The sequence below is a fragment of the Puntigrus tetrazona genome, chromosome 7 (genome assembly GCF_018831695.1).
Source record: "Puntigrus tetrazona isolate hp1 chromosome 7, ASM1883169v1, whole genome shotgun sequence".
In the NCBI taxonomy this organism is placed as follows: Eukaryota; Metazoa; Chordata; class Actinopteri; order Cypriniformes; family Cyprinidae; genus Puntigrus; species Puntigrus tetrazona.
In genome coordinates, this window is record NC_056705.1 from 35,693,700 (window position 1) to 35,714,606 (window position 20,907).

The 20,907-nt window shown below is 37.8% G+C and overlaps 1 protein-coding gene across 1 annotated transcript in view; it reads left to right on the forward strand.

Annotated features, from left to right (window-relative positions):
* Positions 1-20,907, forward strand: part of trip4 (thyroid hormone receptor interactor 4) — a 53,616-nt gene that overhangs the window by 10,541 nt on the left and 22,168 nt on the right. The window contains exon 12 of the mRNA XM_043244558.1: positions 18,539-18,641. Coding sequence (XP_043100493.1) covers positions 18,539-18,641 — 103 coding nt within the window. The remainder of the gene's footprint in view (positions 1-18,538; positions 18,642-20,907) is intronic.

Consider the following 20,907-nt stretch of genomic DNA (forward strand, 5'->3'; position numbering starts at 1 on the left):
TTGGGCAGTGATTTGCTACTTGTTTTTGTCTGTCAGTGGTCAAGTAGTAAACATTGTTCCGCTCTCAACACAACCTGCAGAGGGAGCAATGCACCATCAGCTCCTCAACCTCAGCAACCCACTACTGCCATTTTGACTGCCACCACACTGAAGCAAAGCCTGAGAATCCTTCCATACTGATTCATGTCCTGCAATCACATTCATATTGCACACTTCTACTATTGATAGCTGCATGTTTGAAGCGAGCATCTATTTTCTTAGGTTCTGTGATGTCAAGCAGAGGATTTAAAGGGATTATGTCCAGGTGCAATATCGCAACCCAGCTCTGTCCTTGATTAATTATAAATCAATGAAGTCTATTGCAGCTCAGAGGGCTCTAATCTTTTCCCTTTTATCCAGTGTAAATGTCGAAATGCCTCAGCCGCTCTGTCTGCTTTTCAAAAACCAAACACCTCTTGACAAATCCACCATGCACAGAATGAATTTGCACAGAGAGGCAAAGGAAGCTGTCATTTGGCTAGACTGATGCCCCGGTCAGGCTGCAGTGAATATTCTAGGTTTAAAACAATCAGAAAGATATAATCTTCTTCAAGCTAAACCAGAATGGTTTAAGTAGTTTGCATTATTATGTTTTTCTCTGTGAGGTGTGTGTGATTCTTGCTTAGCTCATACTATTCATTATAGTTTCGGCTTAAGCAACTAGTTTTAGGCTTTATGCTTATTTCGGGAAGTAGAGTGTGCGTTTTTTTTTTTTTTTTTTTTGTTTTTTTTTGTCTTTTTTTGTCCCAGTCAGTTAAACAATTTTATATTTTCACATGGTTATAGCTGATTCCAATCTGATTCCAATTTTTTTTGTTTTAATTAAAGCTTTTGTCTTTTTGTAAATAATATAATCTGTTTTATTGAATGTTTTATAAAATCATATCTATTCTTTTTTTTTTTTTTTTTTTTTTTTTTTTTTTTTTTTACCAACCCTGCAAAATTTTTATCTCCTAAAAAAAACCAAAAACAATACATGCGATTACATTATTGTACTACATTGGATTTTATTCTTTGTGCTTTAGCTATATATTTTCCAAGCTTTAGAGATGTGTTTCAGTCTTTTAATCACAAATTTCTCATTCTGATGAGTACTTAACTTATTTCAGGATAATTTGATGTGCTTTCATATTTTTTAGGTTAGAAGCTGTGATATGATTTTTGCATATATTAGTAGGTGCTTGAATGAGTTAATTAACCCACTAGCAAAGCACTTCATTTTAAGTGTTTGATTGGACTAGTGATGGATCTGGAAAAATCATATTCTTTTTGTCTTTACCGTCATATTTGCAGTAGTGTGTTCACCCAAAAATTTTAATTTGCCGACAATTTACTCACCATCAGGCTGTCCGATGTAGAGTTAGTTTTTTCATGGGAATAGATTTTAAGAAATTTAGCATTATATCGCTTGCCGTCACACCAAGCCGACGTCAACCAACCTGTGGCAACAAAAGCCGTTGTGTTGTCTCCTCGCGTCGGCAATGTCAGACAAAAAAAGCTGCGCTCAAACACACCGCACAGAGTACAGCCAACGGCAAAATAAACACGTGGGTTCTGCGCCTGCGTGAGATGAGTTAGCTGTCTACATCAGCAGCTATCGACAGTAAATATTCATCATTCAAACGGAGAAACCGGAACAAAGATGTACGAGAGAAATGCAGATGAATTAAATAGAAACAAAGCAGTACCATTTTGAATCTCAGTAGCCAGACCTTGATAGCTTTCTTTATTTTAAGCAGCTGCAGTTGTTATGATGATAGTCACTTATTGTTATTAGTCTACTGTCTATGCCGTCTTCATTTACTCACTCTTTTTCATCTCTTTAATTCTGTGGCACTGACTTGTTCGCAAAACTAGGCATCTAATGAGAGTTCCCACACCAAACACCAAACCAACCAGCCTGACCGTCGTTCGCCGTTGGCCCAACGAGAGCCGTCCATCGGCGTGGTGTGTCCCGGGCCTTAATGGATCTTCTGCAGTGAATGGGTGCCGTCAGAAAGTGAATCCAAACAGCTGATAAAAACATCAGTCATCAACATGACGCCAATCCATCACTTAATGTCTTGTCAAATGAAAAGCTATGTGTTCATAAGAAACACATCCATCAGGGCATTTTTAACTTTAAACGATTGCTTATGACCAAATCTACAAATACGTTATAAAACTACAGTCCTCTCACATTAAAATCAGCATCTTATTTTTTTAGTAATGTTTCAAATTGTTTTGGCTTATAAATGGTGCTTGATCCATGCATATTTCTCTCCTGATTCAATCAATGTTACATTTTTACTGGTAAAAGGAATATTGTATATTGAGGACTAATATTTTAGCTAAAAGCAATGGTTTAAATTTTAAAACGTCTTATTGATGAATGCGTTTTATTACAAGCGCAAGCTTTTCACTTCATGATGTTATTTCACGAACTGGATTTGTGTGGATTGTTGTGGTGGTCAGCTGTATGGATTCCGACGGCACCCATTCACTGCATAAGATCGATCGGTAAGCAAGCGACATGATGATAGATTTCCCAAAATCTGTTCCAATGAAGAAATAAACTTGTCTATGAGTAAATGCTGTTCCAATATATGTGAACCGTTCCTTTAATCTCTACTGTAGACTCTGGTCACTTTGCTTATTGGTGAGAGGTCCTCTTCCTGTCTGAGTGCAAAGTTCTCGGGTACAAAATGGACCAGACCACATGCTGATAGTCTAATTTGTTTGCTTGATAAATTCGCCCAACATTCAATAGTGTAGCATGGTTATTGTTTCATTGTTTGTAGGTCTTATGGATTGTGTGACAGCATTAATCTCCGAGCATGAGCCCTCTTTTGTCTTGCGGTTTTATTTGGAGACGAAATTGACAGCGCAAACATCTGTGACTGCCACCGCCAGCGTTCCCACACCCTCTTAGTCTCATTAGCTTTAATGAGATATTGACACAGACACTGGTGTCTAAATTATGCACACTCGTTTTCCGCTGATGTATAAATAGCACTGATGAAATGTAATTGCTCTCCTTTAGATCACTCAGAGGGTGATTATGGAGAGAGGGCTTCGGGCGACTTCTTCCCGTTCGTCGGACAATTGTTACCGCAGAGAGAAGCGCGTCTCTCCCCGGCTGTTTTTCCAGCCCTCGGGCCTGCGGTCTGGCTGTGGCAATAACAGCGCAGGCCGAATCTGCTCGGGAATCCTCTTTCTTGCGTCCGACTTGTTTGCTCAGTGGCTGTTTTCTCGGGCTTTTCGGCGCTGATCCTGTGGAGTGTCGTAAAAGCCTGTGTTTGAGGTACAGGCAGTGCGAGCGCCTTTTCATCCTCTGTTTGAGTGCTCACAGCTCGGAGGCCGACCGTAAATCCAGTCTGGGAAGCAGGAGGGGGTGGAACGGGGGTTGAGAGAGCGAGGGCGAGAGAGAGAGAGAGAGAGAGAGAGAGAGGCTGGACGTAAATAAAGCTTCCCATAAAAGCCTGAACGAGAAGTGTGGATCCCTCCATCCTGTCCTCCTCCACCCCCTCTGAAAGAGAATTAGCGCTGGCTATGTGGCCTCTCCGGCTGTAGTTTGTTCCCCCTCCCACTCAAAGAAAAAAGGCTCGACTGGCTTTGGAGTAGCAGTGGGCAGCCTGGAGGGAGGGAAGAGAGGAGGGCGCTAGTGGGGGTAGGTTTTCACAGACACATACACCGTGGCCCATCTGTTTGGAGGCATTATAGCAGTCTTGCAGTATTAGAGTGCATTGAGATATTGATCAACGACCCCCCACTCTCAGGATTACTGGGAAGGCACTGTCATCTGCTCCTTGCCCCTCCTGGTTTATTTCGGAGATTGAGATATAAATTATGTGGCTGAGCCACAGATTTCATTCAGGCACCTTTCTAGGCGTCTAATGCAACATGTAAATATGGTGTTACGTTGAAAGGTACTTTTTTTGGTAATGAATATAACAGTCTATTTTTGATAATCTACACTATACTGGTCAAAAATATAGGATATTTGGAAATGTTTTTTGAGAGCTGGCTTATGCACACAAAGGCTGTATGTATTTGATCAAACATTCAGTAAAACTGTAATATTGAAGAATATTAGAATTTATAATAACTGTATTCGTAAATGTAATTTTAGCAAGGTAGAATTTTCAGCGGCCATTATTAATAACTAGATTATTAATGATTGTTAATGTTCAAAAAAAGCTGTACTGCTTCACACTTTTGTGGAAACCATGATGTACTACTATTGAAATGTTTGGTGTAAGTAAAATATTACTTTTATTCAGCAAAGATTTTAAAGTTAGTCTTAAGTGACAATAAACGCATTAAAATTATATAAAAGATTACATTGTTGAAGGATCACGTGACACTGAAGACTGAAATCGTGTCAGCTGAAAATTTATAAATGTATTGAAAATGACATTTTGTTATTAATCATTAAACCCAAAGTCGTTCCAAACCTGTGAAGGTTTTGTTTGTCCTCAGAACACAATTTTAAACGCAATTTTTTTTTGTGAATGTCTCATTGACTTCCAAGTAAATACCACTGTCGAGGTCCAAAGAAGTATGTATGGCCTTGTCAGAATAGTCCATCATCCATCAGTGGCTCAATCGAAATTTTATGAAATGACGAGAATACCATATGGTGACGCAGAGGACACTTATCAATTAATTAAGTTGTTATTTTTGTTTATCTTCATGTACAAAAAGTAAGGGGATAGGTAAGTGAGTAATGACAAGTTTGAATTTCTTTCATTTTTATTTACATTTTTTAAAATGTTTGACACATATTAGAATTTGTCTTTTTTTTACTGTGTTTCTTATAATAAATACAGCTTTGGTGAGCCTTTAAAAACATTTTTAAAATCCTTTAAAGATTATTCCAACTTTTGACTGGTATTGTATGTTTAAATACAAGGTTTAAAATGAACATTTAGCTGGAAATGTACTGGCCTCGATACAACTGGGAATTTACCAGGCATCGAGCATATTTGTGGCAAAGAACGCAAACCGCCTGTCTCAGCAAAACACTTGTCACAAAAAACATAAAGACGTGCCATTTTTGTTTGTTAGATTTTTGTTTTGGTTCCTTAATGCCAAGAATATCTCACCACAGTTTTGGAAGTTAGCGACCTTTCATTTAGTAGACCTTATTTTGGTTTGCCTACAACGGGGAAGGTCCGACTATTGTTACAAGACCGTATGAAAACATGGCCGTTGCCCTGTTGTGTTTTTAAACCAAAGCATTTTTTTTCATTTTCCACCTTTTTTATGCATTCTTATGGCTTTCAGCATGCTTTTAAACATACTTATTATGTTTAAACATTAACCAAACCCTTGGAATTCAGTCCTAATATAAGAAATGGTAAGCCCTCTGTAGTCGTTCATTTCCTTAATCTCGTACTCTGTTCAGTTGGATTGTATTGATTTAAACCTTGAACAGAAAGACCTCCTTAATATCTGTCAGTCCAGCGCTGTTTTGTAGGCTGCCATGTCAGGATGATTACAGACACCTCCATTTGGCTGTCAACATGGCACTTTTTTTTAGTCAGCCATATATGAGCAGTGAAAAAGAACCAATTTCCCCTCCACTGTAGCTGAGTGCTGTATTGATCTGTATTGACTCAGCATGGGCAGGTTGTCCTGCCAGAGAGAAGCTGTGGTATTGTTGTAGTACTCCATCATTTGCAGTCTCAGTGTGTGTGTGTATGTATGTAAATGTATAGGCTTGGCTCTACATGTCTTTATTAGGTTGAATATCTGCTGTTCGTGCTGCAGATTGGCTCGGTATGGCATGACGTCTTTAAATGTTCTCGCTGTGTTCAACATATTTGACTATATCTAATTACACTGTAAATGAATTTGCACTTAATTATAATGGCAGAATAGCAAAAAAACAACCTATTAATTCAAATGTGCAAATCATTTTTAATTCATATTTTGTTCTTGTAATCATCCAGTGTGATAATTAGTCATTTTTATTTATTTATTTATTTTTAATAATCATCCATTTTCTGTGTTGTTTATATGAGATTAATAAAAAAAAAATCATTGTAGTTACAGATAAAAAAATACAAATCTCTGGTATTTTAAATGTAGATTTGAAAAATCTAATTTTAGAAATTCATATAAATATGTTGCCGCTAAATAGCGACATTTTGGTATTTGTGCTATTCAAGACTGATTGTATTAATCATAATTTGCAAACTCCGGCTCTAGATTATTGGTATAGGCTAAAAGATGTACCTTCAGTACGTTAACTTAAAAATCAAATCCAGATGCTACTTCCAACAGATTTAAAGTGATCTGCAGGCTTTTGGTGGCAGAATTTAATTATCATTAAAGCACAAGTACAAAATATCAGTACAGAAGGAAACTATCGCCTAGAAGGAAAGCCTGTTCTGCCTAACAGTAAGTCACTTCCCATTTTTCTAGGCGCTCTCAAATGTTGCCTTAGCCAGCTTTTTGTGATTTGAGCTAATAAAGCTAAATGTATGACTGTAATATTGTCCGATTTTATCTCGATGTATTTTAAAGTGCACATTTCAGTGAATTCAATACAAGAGGTTAATCATGTTAACTGCAGAAAATCATGCTATTAATTGGGATTGTTTTAATCTATTAGCCCTAGTTGTTATTTGGAAAAGGTGCTTTGTCTGTTGAGATGCAGAACAAAACAGTTAAGCTGCCTCTTATAAGAAGACAGTGGCCGGTTGGCAGGGGGCGGCAGCCCTCGTTAGTGCAGGTTAGAAGGCCAGCTGATGCCTGTGTTTCCTTGTGTGGTAATGTGATATTTATATGCTGAAAAGCCTTCCTCCAGTGGGAGAGACGCCCAGAGTGGCTGAGCTGGATCTGAGCCAAACCAAGACAGTCCTTTTTTCTTTCTCACGCTATCTTATATTCTCTCTCTCACTCTCTCTCTCTCTCTATTGCCCTTCCTATCCTCCCCCCGCAGACATTGTTTTTCCCTGTCAGTATAGTGTGTAAGGATGTGGTTGTTAGGAATTCAATTTCTCCAGTAGCTGCCTTCATTATCTGCTGTGTGAAGAGGTGCTTTGAAGCCCCCTCCCTCTCTCTGCGCTGGGCGTTTTGCCTTGCTGGAGAGGTCAGAGCGGCACTGTGTAGAACGCGCCCAGAGACTGGACATACTGAAACGACGAGCTCAAATAGACTTATGACTACAGCGCTCTTAAGAAAGGCTTATTTGAAAATATTTCGAAATTAAATCGAAAAATGCTTTTGTATTGTTTTTGGTTTTTTTATTTTGGAAAAATGTTTCTGCTGTTTTTGTGGATTTCTTTGAGGAGCCTAACTGGACCTGATGTAAATTTAGCTTAACTGATAGGGAGTATTTCAGCTTTTTTTTTTTTTTTTTTTTTTTTTAGTGTATTTGTTTTGTGCATAAAACAAATATTTTTTCTATTCATAAATAAATGGTAAATTCATGTTTAAAATTTTAAATGTTTAAATAAAAATAAAAACCTACCTAATTAATTAATTTCTATTAAGCAAGGTAAATCACATATTAATATAATTATATGTTATCATTTCACGTTGAATTTCTAAAATAATGTAGAAACGACATAATGATTGTATATTTAAAATGTTTAATGGCTTTTTACTACTAAGTAGCTTATTGTTAATGAAGGCCATTGATAGCAGCACTGTAGTATATTTAATAGGTGTAGCCATTCAGTGTTACAGTATAATTTAAACGTGACATGTAATAATAAATAATAAATTTGAAAATCTATAATTGGGTCCTGACACAACCAAGAAAGCATGAAAAATATTAACCCGGTAACTTTTTTTCTGCAAGCATTTGCAAAACGAGCCTTGTGATGCTGCAAAAGGATCTCATTATAATATTATCACCCCTAAATCTGTTTCCCCCCACAGTGTATCATTTTGATTTCACCAGTGTCATAGGTTTAAACGCCATGGCGAACGTTTGAGCAAAACATGCTGTTTGACTGTTGGATTTATTGATATATTACATATTATATTACGTGTGACAACCGCTTTCTGTTTGAGTGCACTAAGAAAACCGTATATCAGACTTTCACGCTATTGTGGTTTAAAACGCATAATTTCAACATGTTGACGATAATGAAAAAAAAATAGATGTTTTTAGCAGGTATGAGCATTAATGGTGCAACTGGAAAGGGAGCGGGGAGCAGCAGCAGCTCATTTGCATTTAAAGAGACATGCACGAAAACAGCCCAATTCTGCTCCCACTCAAAATATTAATTTTCAGAATTATATAATAAATGATCTTTGGGGTATTTTGAGATAAAACTTCATAAAACCGTCTGGGGACACCTGAGACTTATATTACATATTGTAAAAAGGGTCATAATATGTCTCCTTTTAAAGTAATTGTTTTTAATACATATATGGCAAATGCTATAAATGGTGAAATCTTAAACTAAAATTAAATATATAATGATCTTCTTTCAAACTACAGAAGCAATTAGTGATTTATTTTTGATTTACATCAGTGACCTAGACATAAAGCAGGTATCACTGTATCCCAAAGCAGTTCTGTCTCTTTAAAACCTGATGCACGTGTCACAGATCTGACACACACAGTTTTCTCACAACTCTTCATGATCATTTAGAACTTTTTAACTAATTTAAGACTTTGTTTACACACTCACTTGCCAAAATTGGGCATTTGGACATCATTTTATGGGTTTTTGTCCATCTACTGTCTCTCTTCCGTGGCTTTCTGTGCATGCGTGTCAGATGCCAGTGTTCACAGAGAGCTGCTTCACAGACAGCATGTCAGTTGTGAATTAAGTTTTCTTTTGCGTCTCATCATGCTTGATAGTGTTGCCATATAGTCTGCTGTAACACTATCAGTGAGGTGCCAGGAATAAAAAATGAATGCTGTGTTAATTGTGCGAAATGTTTTTAATGTGTTAAACTGAAAAAAAAAAAAACAAATTGCAGAATTAACGCATTTTATTTTGACAGCCCTAAAATGTAAAATTAAAATATCCTGGTAGTGTCTTTTTAAGCATGTGGTCAGGAAAAAAACATTTTTTAGATGGGCAAATGATACATTCTGAGAAAAATAAACGAAATAAAGTACAAAGTGAAAACCTGATATTTCGTTATTAATTATAGAGGCATCACATTGGCCGAACGCAGCCCATGCCTGTTATCTTGGGCAAAGCTTTTATTGCAATAGGTAATCTGCTCTCTTTAATTTAGATCAGTGTTAACTGCAATTGATGGTGCTTTGTCCTACATCAGTGTTGTTTGAGTTGACCGAATGATTTTTTTTTTTTTTCTGAAAGATCGTTGTTATGGTCAGTGAGGGGTCGTTTTTCACTTGCCCTCATGAATGGAGGCCGTGTGGAGTCCAGCAGGTGCTCAGCTGGGTCTGGTAAAGAACTGTGGCCCTGTCCCCCACCCAGCACTAGTGGCAGGTGTCAGCCTGCGCCTCAGCTACTGAATTGAGGCGGCGTTCATGCGTCTGACATTCTCCTCTCTTATCCCAGCCGGCCTGCGGTCGTGAGCCAGAAGCTGTCAGTCAGAGAAAGACACAGGCTGTGCAGAGCTCACCTCGTCAGCCATACACTGCAGCGCTGCTCCATAGGCATCCGTCTTCCTGACAGGTTGAGCAGAGAGACCCGCTGAGGGTGTCGTGGGTCAGAATGTACAAACTCGACTGTGTTATTCTGGAAAGGCATGTCCCTCTAAGCCAACCCCACCCCGATGGATCAAAGACGCAGTGCTGCTTTTATCCTTCGTCCTGTTTCTTGTCAGGGCTGCACCTTTTACGGGAAGGGATGTTGCACCCTCTTAAGCACTATTCTTCAAAAAAACACTTTCTTCTTTTAAGGGATTCCCTAATGAACTGCCCTGCAGAACTAGTGCTTGTTCTACCGTTTCCCTGTTCAGCTGATCATGTTGTGGCTGAACCCTCCCTGCTCTTTCCCATTCGCCATTTCTCCAGGTCTGTTTAATGAGGTGTCAGTAGAGCCAGGGGGGATCCGGATGAAAGGCATCCTCTCGTGGCCAGTTAGTCTTCCTCTTATGGGACTTTGTGGGAGCAACTGGAAGTTCACCGCAGGGCGACGGCTTCCAGCAGACATAGATGGGCAGAGGTCCAGAACCTCAATCAAAGCAAACATTCTCTACTTACTTTGACACGCTCATAAACATATCTTACTTCATGTCAATACCTCTAGGTGAAGAACTGTGAAATAAACGGTTGCTCGTTGGACTGTTGTAATTTCTTGGTTCTTGACATGGTCCATGTTGACAGATGAAGCGCAATTTGTGGGGCTGATAAGATTTATTTCATAAGTGCATTAGGTTTAACAGCTGAATTTCCTGCTGAGCTTTGATCCAGATGGAAAGCCTTTAATAACGCTCTTGAGAAAAACCAAGTTGTGATTTTTATTGGGTTTTGATGTCAATCCCTCTCAGAGGCGTAAGGTTTGCAGTTTAGCAGCTATCATTTCTTGGGTAAAAGATAGTGTTCCACATGCTCTTTGCAGCATTTGAATTCAAAGCTAATAGTCCATTTTGGTGGTTTTGACTTCTCTGTACACTGACAGTTAAATCAGCAGAGTACTTGGAATGGGATGAAGGTTAATGGACCACATTCTGTCAATATCACAAAGGAGTCACATGCACAGGCTACACATTCAAATGTGAACATGAGGCTAGAGTCTAAATAATTTGGGCTGCATCCATATCCAGACAGACCCTTCTGTTTACACTGTGCAAGATGTAGCAGTAATACGGTAGAGCTACACAACTAATTGAAATGAAAATAAAATTGCAATTAAATGAAATCGTGAAAACTGTTATGCACAGCTTGTCAGTGGGGTACGCTCTGTGATGAGTAGTAAATGCTTGAATGGTACATGATCTGTTCTGTTTAAAATGATTTATTCTGTTTAATCTCTTGCCTCAGCAGTCCCTTATAGCGACTCAAGTTTCACAGTGAGTTGCATTTTTGATACTTTTTGGAGTGCGTTTGCACCTATTCTTCTCAAAATCGCCATAATGAATGCTCTTAATTCTAATTAACTTAAAAATTATTCATTCAGATCTTAAATTGTTGCCCTCCCAACTCTGAATAAACAACTAGGACAGGTATTAAGCTTTGTTGTAAAAAAAATAAAATAAAAATCAAAGTTAAGTTGTTGAAATGGCATGCAATTTTGGTGCTGATTGATCATTGCTGTCACTTCCAAGTACTCCTCAAAAACTTTTAGACGACAAATCAAGTATGCATAGCATTAAATGTTATATACAGGCTATTACTGAATGTTAACATTAGTATCTTATTTTAGACCTTATTAAGCACTGCAATTCAACATTGCTCCCTGACAGAAATCGTTTTGAGAATATTGGCATAGTGGGGTTGTTGTGTCTAACTCGGCGTCTGGTGGATTCTTAGGCGACCTTGTTTTCTCGTTGCTTGTGGTTTGTTCTCAAAGGTGAGGTCATAGGCAAAGCCCAGGGGCTTGAAACTGAGCAAAACATTTAGACTACATAAACCTTACCACCAAAATATATGACCTCATAAAATCTATCATCATCTTGTGAAACTACATTATTTCCCCCATTCACTAGGCCATGATTTTCAGTAAGTGAAGGTTTGCTGAATGTTAATGTAGAACCTGCAATTCGGCCAGCTCTGGCTCCATTGGAAGCCTGCTAGAGTTTCATTTTGCTTATGCATGTTCAGCAGGAGCCTGATTCAGTGACTTTTTAAACGAGGCCAATCAATGCATTACAATGCTGGTTTTTACCCCTGTGGGCCGCTGCCCAGCTGCTTCTGGAAGTTTTGCACTGCTGCCTCTGAGAGGAACATTACCTGTTCAGTATGCATTAAGGCGAGCGTTTACCATCAACTTGATTGACACAGTGGCAGCCTGTGAAGCGGTAATAGCTGGACATGAATTTTCTTGTGGCTGAGACATAAATTATGTAAAAACACTAGTGGCAGTGTTGGACAGTGCTGTATAATTAATTTGCGCTCCAACTTGACACCAGTTGTGTTTGTGTGTGAAGGAGTATGTTTAAATATTAATCACTGCAGAACTCTCCTACTGGAGAGAGAGCAGATCTGCCTGCCATAAATATAAATAACTGCATTTCAAAAGTTTCCGTTTGTCTGGAATGGCGTAGGCCTTCTGTGGTTTCAGCTTTCCAGATCTAATCTTGAGCCACATCATTAGTGTTTACAACAAAACTCAAAAATCCATTCTTTATTACAACCTAAAACAAGCTACAAAATAATTAGATAATAAATGCAATTAGAATAAATGCATTTGATCGCATAGCTTGTGAGTGCATGTGGTTTTTACTAATGCCATTAATGTTTTTGTCAATACAATGTATAGCACGAGTAAACTAAATTAATGTAACATGCCGTGGAATGATGGAATTTTCTTTTTTAACCTGTTGAATTCATTTTGGGGGTGATGACTGATTGAAGTTGAAGCAGTAATACATGTATAATGTGTAAGACTACTGGAATTGTGCACTTTTTCAGCAGCATCTCATGCTGCGTCCTTACGTATTTTTCACACGTGTTATCAGAATCAAAGCATATCAATATAAATGATAATGTTCCATTCTAGAGGGGGATCTCGGTTTGAAATTACATTTTGCTCGCAGAGAAGTTCCACGCACGCAGTGGTTAATAGTGCTGTCGCGATAAACGCAATCTCGCAATACCCCGTAGAGGCATGCGACAACCGCAGCAACCTCGCTGTTTGCATGTTTTCTTTTTCATAAGGTTTCTCACTTCTCGTTTTACACGTCGTGCGTGTATATGCTGCTGAATATTAGCAATGAAAACCTGTGTCATGTTGATTTGTACAAAGGTTCAGTAGATTTCCGCTTAACAAGCCTAAAGAGACAGTGAATGAAAGAGATTGACTGATCGCATGCGATTACCCACGTCTGTCCTTCATCCCGAGTCATGTATTTTTGTGAAAGTCATGTCCAAGGAAAGCAAAATCTGTCGTAGCATTGACTCATTGCCGGTCAGCTAAGCCTATCAAAGTTAACGTGATTTGAATCAGTATGTTTAAGTATATCTCTCTTTGAATGAATCGCCGTTTTTGTAGTTGAACTGTTGAAAATCGCACTCAAAGACCATCTTTTAGCGCAGCAGTGAAACTGCATTGACTGACAACCCGTCTAGAACGAGCAGGTGAAAATATCAACAGAAAAAGCTGTCCAGTCAGATTTGAGGATCAGAAACTGTTTGGTTCACTTCCTTTTTTTGAATTTTTACTGGTTTTATTGGTTTCAGGATATGACCTCACTATATAATATAATAATATAATATGCATACCATGCTATTGAACCACTCAAAATTACCGCAAGGGAAATTCCTTCACCATGACAGCCCTAGTGGTTAAAACAACAATATATATATATATATATATATATATATATATATATATATATATATATTTTATTATGCATGTTATACATTTTCTTCATTGAACATGATTTTTAGATTAGTTCATTATTATTATATTTTCCATACAATGACATTATAATGAGCATGTTCCAAACAAGATAAAAATTACCCTATAGGTCAGTAGTAATTCCCACCTCTGTGAACAATGGTGGTGTAAATTTGTGTCTATTATCACACAAAGTTAGTGGATATAGTAGATATAACACTTTTATTGTCACCCACCCCCCCCCTCCTTCTTGAAGCTTGACAAGCTGTAGTTGACAGCTGCTTTAAACAGTGCATTAATTAACACTTATTTTACACAACATTTTTTTCAAAATTCACCGCCGAAATGTTTGCTATCAGTTGACAAGCTGTCAGTTTTGACATAACAGAGAGCTAACATTTTTATTAATAACAATATCAGCCAATTATTCAGGCTGTCAAGAATCTATCGGTTTCATCTGAGGTATAATAGCAGTAAGAGCTCAGAGAGCTGTTCGTTCTTCTTAGCATTTCATGGTTTATTCACTGTTAGCCGTCACAAAGCTGGAATGCTGCTCAGGCATTTTTCTCACTACAGCTCCCAGATGGTCTTTGGCTTGCAGGGGTTTACAGGCTTTTTTTTTTTCCTCCTTGTTTTGTTTTTTGAAAAGGCTGCTGAGCTTTTTATTTTCCACTGAGAGTCGGTCTTATGCTAGTGAAGTACATTTAAAAATGTTGAAATAGAGCATGAAAGCAGTGATCCTGACAGCCTGCCTTTTTCTCTATTCCCCTTTTCTTTTTAAGGACCTCTTCCTTAGTGCTTCTCCTGTATCAGGGCGTCTCTGCCAATGAAGCCTTTTTATTTGGCCGAGATTGAGTGCAGCCAAGCGGGCCGGCCCTATTACCACTGCGCCACAGTGCAGGAGATTGCCTGCCTCGGCCATCTAATTGCGGACATCAGCTGAAAGGCTGTTTCTCTGCAGTGGTGAGCAGACAGCCAGTCTCAGATTCATTGCTCCATTGGCTAGTTAAAGCACCAGGCTGTCTTTGTTTGGGGACATGGGGAGGCTTATAGGCTATGGTGTGCTCTGTCTGCTCACTAATCTTATAATGTTCCCTGGCAAGGGCTGCTCACCCTTTGCTGCCCTCCTCTGCACTGGACAATATGAATCTCTCATCACACTGCTTATAGCTGGGACACACTGGCAGGATCCCAGCCTGGAGAAAAAAAAATAAAGTCTTTCCACTTATCTGGCACCCTGTCAGCAGATAGTTGTGGCTGCGCACACATTTTGCACTCCGATGGTTGAGTGTTTTGGAATACATGCAGACATGGTGCAAGCTGTCCCAAATGCTCTTCGGTGAAGGGCTTTTGCATCATGTTTTCCGTTTTAAAGGAGTTTTTGTGGGTTAAATACAATTTAAGCTCAGTTGACAGCATTTGTGGTGTGATGTCAGTTGCCGCAAGAAGGTATTATCAACCCGTTCTCCGATTTTTTTTTAAAAACTGAGGAAATGTGTGTACAATACTACTTTTGCAGTGAAGGCTTAGCAGGCAGTCATCCACAACCAAAAAGCATATAAATATGCGAATAACAATTTAATTAGTAGGTCACCAAAATAAAAAATTCTGTTATTGATAAGTCATGTGACTTTCTTTATTTCACACTCAAAAGACGTTTTGAAGGTTGCACCAGTCTTTATTCTATATTTAGTCATTATTCTCAGACAATTTTCCGATTCAGTGAGCTGTTAATTGCTACGTCAGTGGGTTGATAACTTTGAAAATATATTTGTCAGACTGGTGAATAAAACATTTGTGCCGCGTTTGAACCAGATTAACTGATTAAATGAAATTACAATTTTGCTGTCGACACAAAACGTGAGAGAGAACATTTAGAGACTTTTGGCGGACAGCGACTTAAAATTGTGGCCTGTTCCTCACACAAAACCATTATTTAGCATCAGGTATTGACTGATAATATGGCACACAAACTTATGAAATGGTAAATAACAGAATATTTTTATGAAGCTGATTTATATAAGTATAATGAACGTTTCTAATCCAAACATCTAATCCAAACTCACCATTTGCCAAATTTTCTTGAGTTCAAATATATTGCATAACCTCAACTTCATTCACCCAAAGTGGCAAACTTATAAGCTCGATTAAAAAAAAAATTCTGCTTTAAAATCGAGTCTTCCAAAATTGAACGGAATAAGTCTGCACTACTATCTAATGGGCGGCAAGCTACATCTGCGTTCCATAGAGCTTAAGTTATATTTAACCCACAGTATTACTTTAATGACTGATGTTGAGATTGTATTTTATCTCGGTGATACGACTGAAGCTTTTGAATGTAAGCCTTTATTCAGTGGATGAATATGAAAGTGGCATGCCTTTTCAATTAGTCAGGTATTGAAACTGTCACGCGGGGGAGGGGAGAGCTGGCCAGTGCAGTTCAGCAGCATTAAATCCTAATTAGCCATGGAAGGATGAAAGGGAAACGTTTTTTGAGTTCATTCTTTGATCAAGATTATTAGATTCTGAACATTAGTCGTATATATCTCCTCCATTGTGACTATAGGCTTCTTTTTGTTGAGGCAGTTGGCTTGAATTTGAGATTAGTTCCTTTTCAAACAAAGCGCCTACTCTCGCTTTTATTCACTGTTTAATTTGTGATACATACATACACACGCACACACACACACACACATATAGATATATAGAGGCTTTATGAAGATTGTCTTACAAATAAGAAGACTGAGGCAGAGCATTCAAGGAAGCTATTAAGGAATAGTGCTGTTAGTCTTTTGTTCAGTAATCCTCCCACCGGCCCATCATGCAATCTGTCATCCTTTTAAATGAGTCTTAGCCCACACGCTTAATCTTTGCACTGTGCAGTTACTTCTCCCATTAAAATTCTTTCTAAAACATGTTTTCGTGAGACTTTTCAACGTAAAATCAAAATTTAAGCTTAATACGTTTTCCAGGTTTCATTGTGAGCAATTTATCAGTGCTCTATAAATCACTTCCCCTCTGAAATGACTTTCCATTAGGTGAGCAATATGACTAAAATCTCAGGTAACATGAATCATTTTATGTTATATATTATGATATAGTTTTTGTTCTTAAAAAAATAAGACAAATACTAATAAAATGTATTACAACAAAAAAGAAAATTGCTGTATGTTTACTGGTGACTGTAGATTACATTACTTTAGATTATTAGGAAAGTGACAAAGTGATTTTCTATGCTTTTTTTTGCGGAATTATCATTAATAGCACAGGCAGCAGTAGGTATATTAGGAAGCTGTCACTTTAAATGAAGATTTGATGTTTATCTGCTTACCCCCAGGACAAATCCAATTTAAACCCTGTGGGTCATGACCAAACATTGATATCCTAAGACACGAAACGATCAGTTTGTGCAAGAAACTGAATCGTTTTTTTTTTTTTTTTGATACCTCTGATACACCACAATGTCCTGCACATGACATAAATACTATTTAGTTTGTTGCACAAACCGATCATTTTTGGGTGAACTACACCCCTTTAATACCAAATGCAAATATCCAATGTATTGACACATCTGCTTTCTTTTCCAACTGTTACATTAACTAGTGTTTTTTTTTTTTTTTTTTTTTTTTGTCTGATTTGGATTTTTTTTGGTGGCCAATGCTGACAAAATGATGTCCATATTCTCTTTTGGTGCTTAAACATTTTTACCATCAAGCATACCTTGCCTTTATTTGCATTGCTCAATATAATAGCGAAATCTCTGGCGATAGACACTTTATATTATCACCATGGTATATTGCCCAGCCATAGCTTTGTGTTTTTCGCTCTTTTAGGTCACACAGGTTATTGCATAATGTTAACTAATAGCAAAACAAATATATATTCCAATAGTGCACTATTTAGACGCTCTATCCTGCTATAGAGAAGCCTCTTTTCACCATTCGGGCAGTTCCACTAAGGTAAAAATCCTGTAAATTTCCCTCATGAATGTGCAATTAGAAAGCTCAAGTATGGTGAAAATTGTTATTTGGAGTAAGCAGCTGGATACACCACAAGTGATATGTCAAGTTATCTTATTACACTGAAACTACTTCATATTTGTTTTATAAATAGTAAATGTAAATAGTCAGCCGGCATTGTGTGTTCTAATTAGTTTTAATACGCGATTTAGCAAACAAGGAATCACTAAGCGAGGCACAACATTAAAATTATAATGCGAGAGATGTTGCTGCTAATCCATAAAATAACTTTGATACTGAGAAGCTGTGCGATTACAAAAACAGCAACACTACGAGCTCACAAATGAGAAATATAGTTAAAAAACATTGCTTTTTGTAGATAAACTTGTTACGCACAATGACCATCATTTATTGTATTTTGACATGAACAACAGAATGTGTACATTTAGTCTTTTTATGTCACACTGCAAGACTGTTATATTGAATTGTTAACTTGTTGACCACTAATAAGATATTTTCAGTCATATTTTCTACATTAGAAATGTTGAATGTAAAGTGTGCATTTCCACGTTTAACCTTACATACTTTAAAGGGTTAGAACAAAAAAGGCGCTCGTCAACCTCTCATCTCCTGATCTCGAAGCCAAATTTCCCAACAAGAATGTCAATCAGATATGTGGATGTATCACAACACAAGAGTAAGTAAATCTTGCAGTGGTTGAATTTATCCTCCTGCGAGACGACTCAAGTATGCAGAGGGACCTCATATCTGCAGCTCTCTTTAAAAGCCCTGATTGTGTCAAGCTCTCTTTGCCGCTTTTAGTGTGGGGGTGGGGGGGAGGAAATAGTGTTGTGAAAAGCTTGTGCTTCTTGAATGCCGTGATACAATCATACGACTCTCTGATGGTCGGGAGGAAATAAGATGACCTGTGCCTTCCCCCGACAGATTAGATAGATGTCACCTTTCTTATGAAAGTGCCAGTCAATTTCGCCTCTCCTGTGTGCTGCCTATCAATTACCGGGAAGAGAAGCCTTTCAAAGCCGCTGTGCTTTCTGTGCGTGGTAACCAAGTGACTGAACACAGCTCATTGTTTCCTCTCTCTCTTTTCAGTATCCCCAGATCAGCGAGGAGTCGACTTCTCCATTTGTCTTCATTTGCTCCAACCCCCAGGAGTTGGTGGTGAAATTTCCCATGAAAGGGAAACACAAGATTTGTAAGTCCTGTCTGCCTCTTTTCATGTGCCGGCTTTAGTCGTTCACTCTTGCTACACTCTCAGATGCACATTTAAACATATGCAGTAAACCTAGTGAGCAGCCCACAGGGGCAACAGTTTTAAGCGTCATATAGGTCACCACACATACAATGGTAGGCAGTTCCAATAAGACACTTTTTTACCAAATTCTAAGGCAATATCCCAAATGCTACTATGCTGAAGTCTTTAAGTTAAAAAAAAAAAAATAAAACAATAAAAACTAAAAAAAAAAAAAAAAAAAAAAAAATATATATATATATATATATATATATATATATATATATATATATATATATATATATATATATATATATATATTTATTTATTTATTTATTTATTTATTTTTTATCCAGTAATGTATAATTTACAGTATTTGCACAAGGAATGTTGGCACACCAAAGCAAAAGATATAACGTTTTAAATGAAATATTTCTGAGAAACATCTAAAATACTCTCTTGTACATTGCTGTATATCACTGTATAACATTACTGCAACAAGCCTTGTGAAAACATGGGTAGGAAGAAGCATCGATGCAGCTCACTAGTTTTTAAACATAGCTATGATGTTGCACATCATCTATTGATGTAGCTGGTCTTGCAGGGTGTGCAAAATATTATTTTCATAATTGCTTTTGTGGTTGTTTGTTTACTCCACATGCAAGATGCTGTACGGTGTTGTTGGTGAAATGTCTCTGGGAAACACAAGATTAGTATTTTCATCTCTTGTGTTGGTTGTTCTTATCAGTTAATGTTTATTGTTGTCTTCATCCTTTAGCTTTGATTCCCCTTGGTTGTGATCAAGGTGTTCATTCATTTGATTTATGCAGACCTATTTTCACACAGTGGATCATATCTTTAGGCAATGCCAGAAATAATGGTAGCATTCTTGATTTGCATGATTTTGGAAAGATAACCATGCAATTTTTATTCAAATATACTATGGAAACCCATGGTAATACTGTAAGATTGATTGCTTGAAATTGTACCTTAGTGCAGTGATTCTCAATTTCAGTCCGGGGAACCCCTGCTCTGCACATTTAGCTTGTCTCCTTTATTGAACACACCTGAATGAGATCATCAGCTCGTTAGGAGAGAGATCCATGAACTGAACAAATGAGCAGATGATTTCATTCAGGTTTGTTAAATAAGGAAGACATGCAAAATGTGCAGTGCAGGGGATCCCAAGGACTGGAATTTAGAGCCACTGCCTGAAGGTGGTTAAAGGGTCTCTCCACTCTTTGTTTTTATCCAAAACATCTAAAATTGTGTTCCGAGGATGAACACGCTTTTGGGTTTGGAACAACATAAAGATAAGTGATTAATGATGAAATGTACATTTTGGGATGGAGTAACCCTTTATCGTGAATATATTCAAACAATATAAAACAAATAATTGTTTGTCTGAATAAAAGCAGAAGTACTCCAGCTCGTTTTTTTTTCCTGGGTTCGATGTCACCCAGTTCAGCTTTAGCTCAGGATAGCATTGTGTTTACAGCATTGGTAATCAGCCCTCACAACCCCAAAGAAAAACTCATGGCCATATACTTCTGGGAGGTCCTGCACCAGCTGAGTAAGTGCCATTGAGATGAATGGGATTGCTAACGGATGAATGTTAGCTTTCTTCTAAGAATGATAGACCTCCTTGTTCCAGCCACATGACCCAAGTTTTGTCACCAGACAGCATAAAGAAGACCTATATGATAAAAAAAAATTGACCTGCAAATATGCCTACATGAATGTATTGTTTTTCATCCACAGTAATGTTCTCAGGAAATCTCTGCTCTTAACGGAGGTGGTTGGGTGCTGTTTTCCAAGTCATTCTTCACAGCAGCTCGACTGTCAACAGTGTTGTTATTTCACAGTACAGACTTGAAGCATTTCACACTTGGATAGTATCTGCGTGACGGTTCGTCCTTAATCACATTTACACATTCTTTTCAGTTTAACCTGCTTAGCTTCTCAAATAAATATGATCAACTAATTATATAACTTCAGCGATAGTAAATGCCCGAATTCTCTGGTGGAAAGCATCTCTGACAAGCATGGGTGATTGCTTTTACAAGAGCACTGGCGACTCACTGTTCGCGGGGTTTTGTTTTCACATAAAGGAAGCACAAAGCCAGGCCCTCAAAAGCGATCCTTCCCTCTGTCATTCGAAGCGCCCTCCTTCCTTCCTCCTCCAGCTTTTCATATCGTAATGGAGAATTTTATATCCATTTTGACCTTG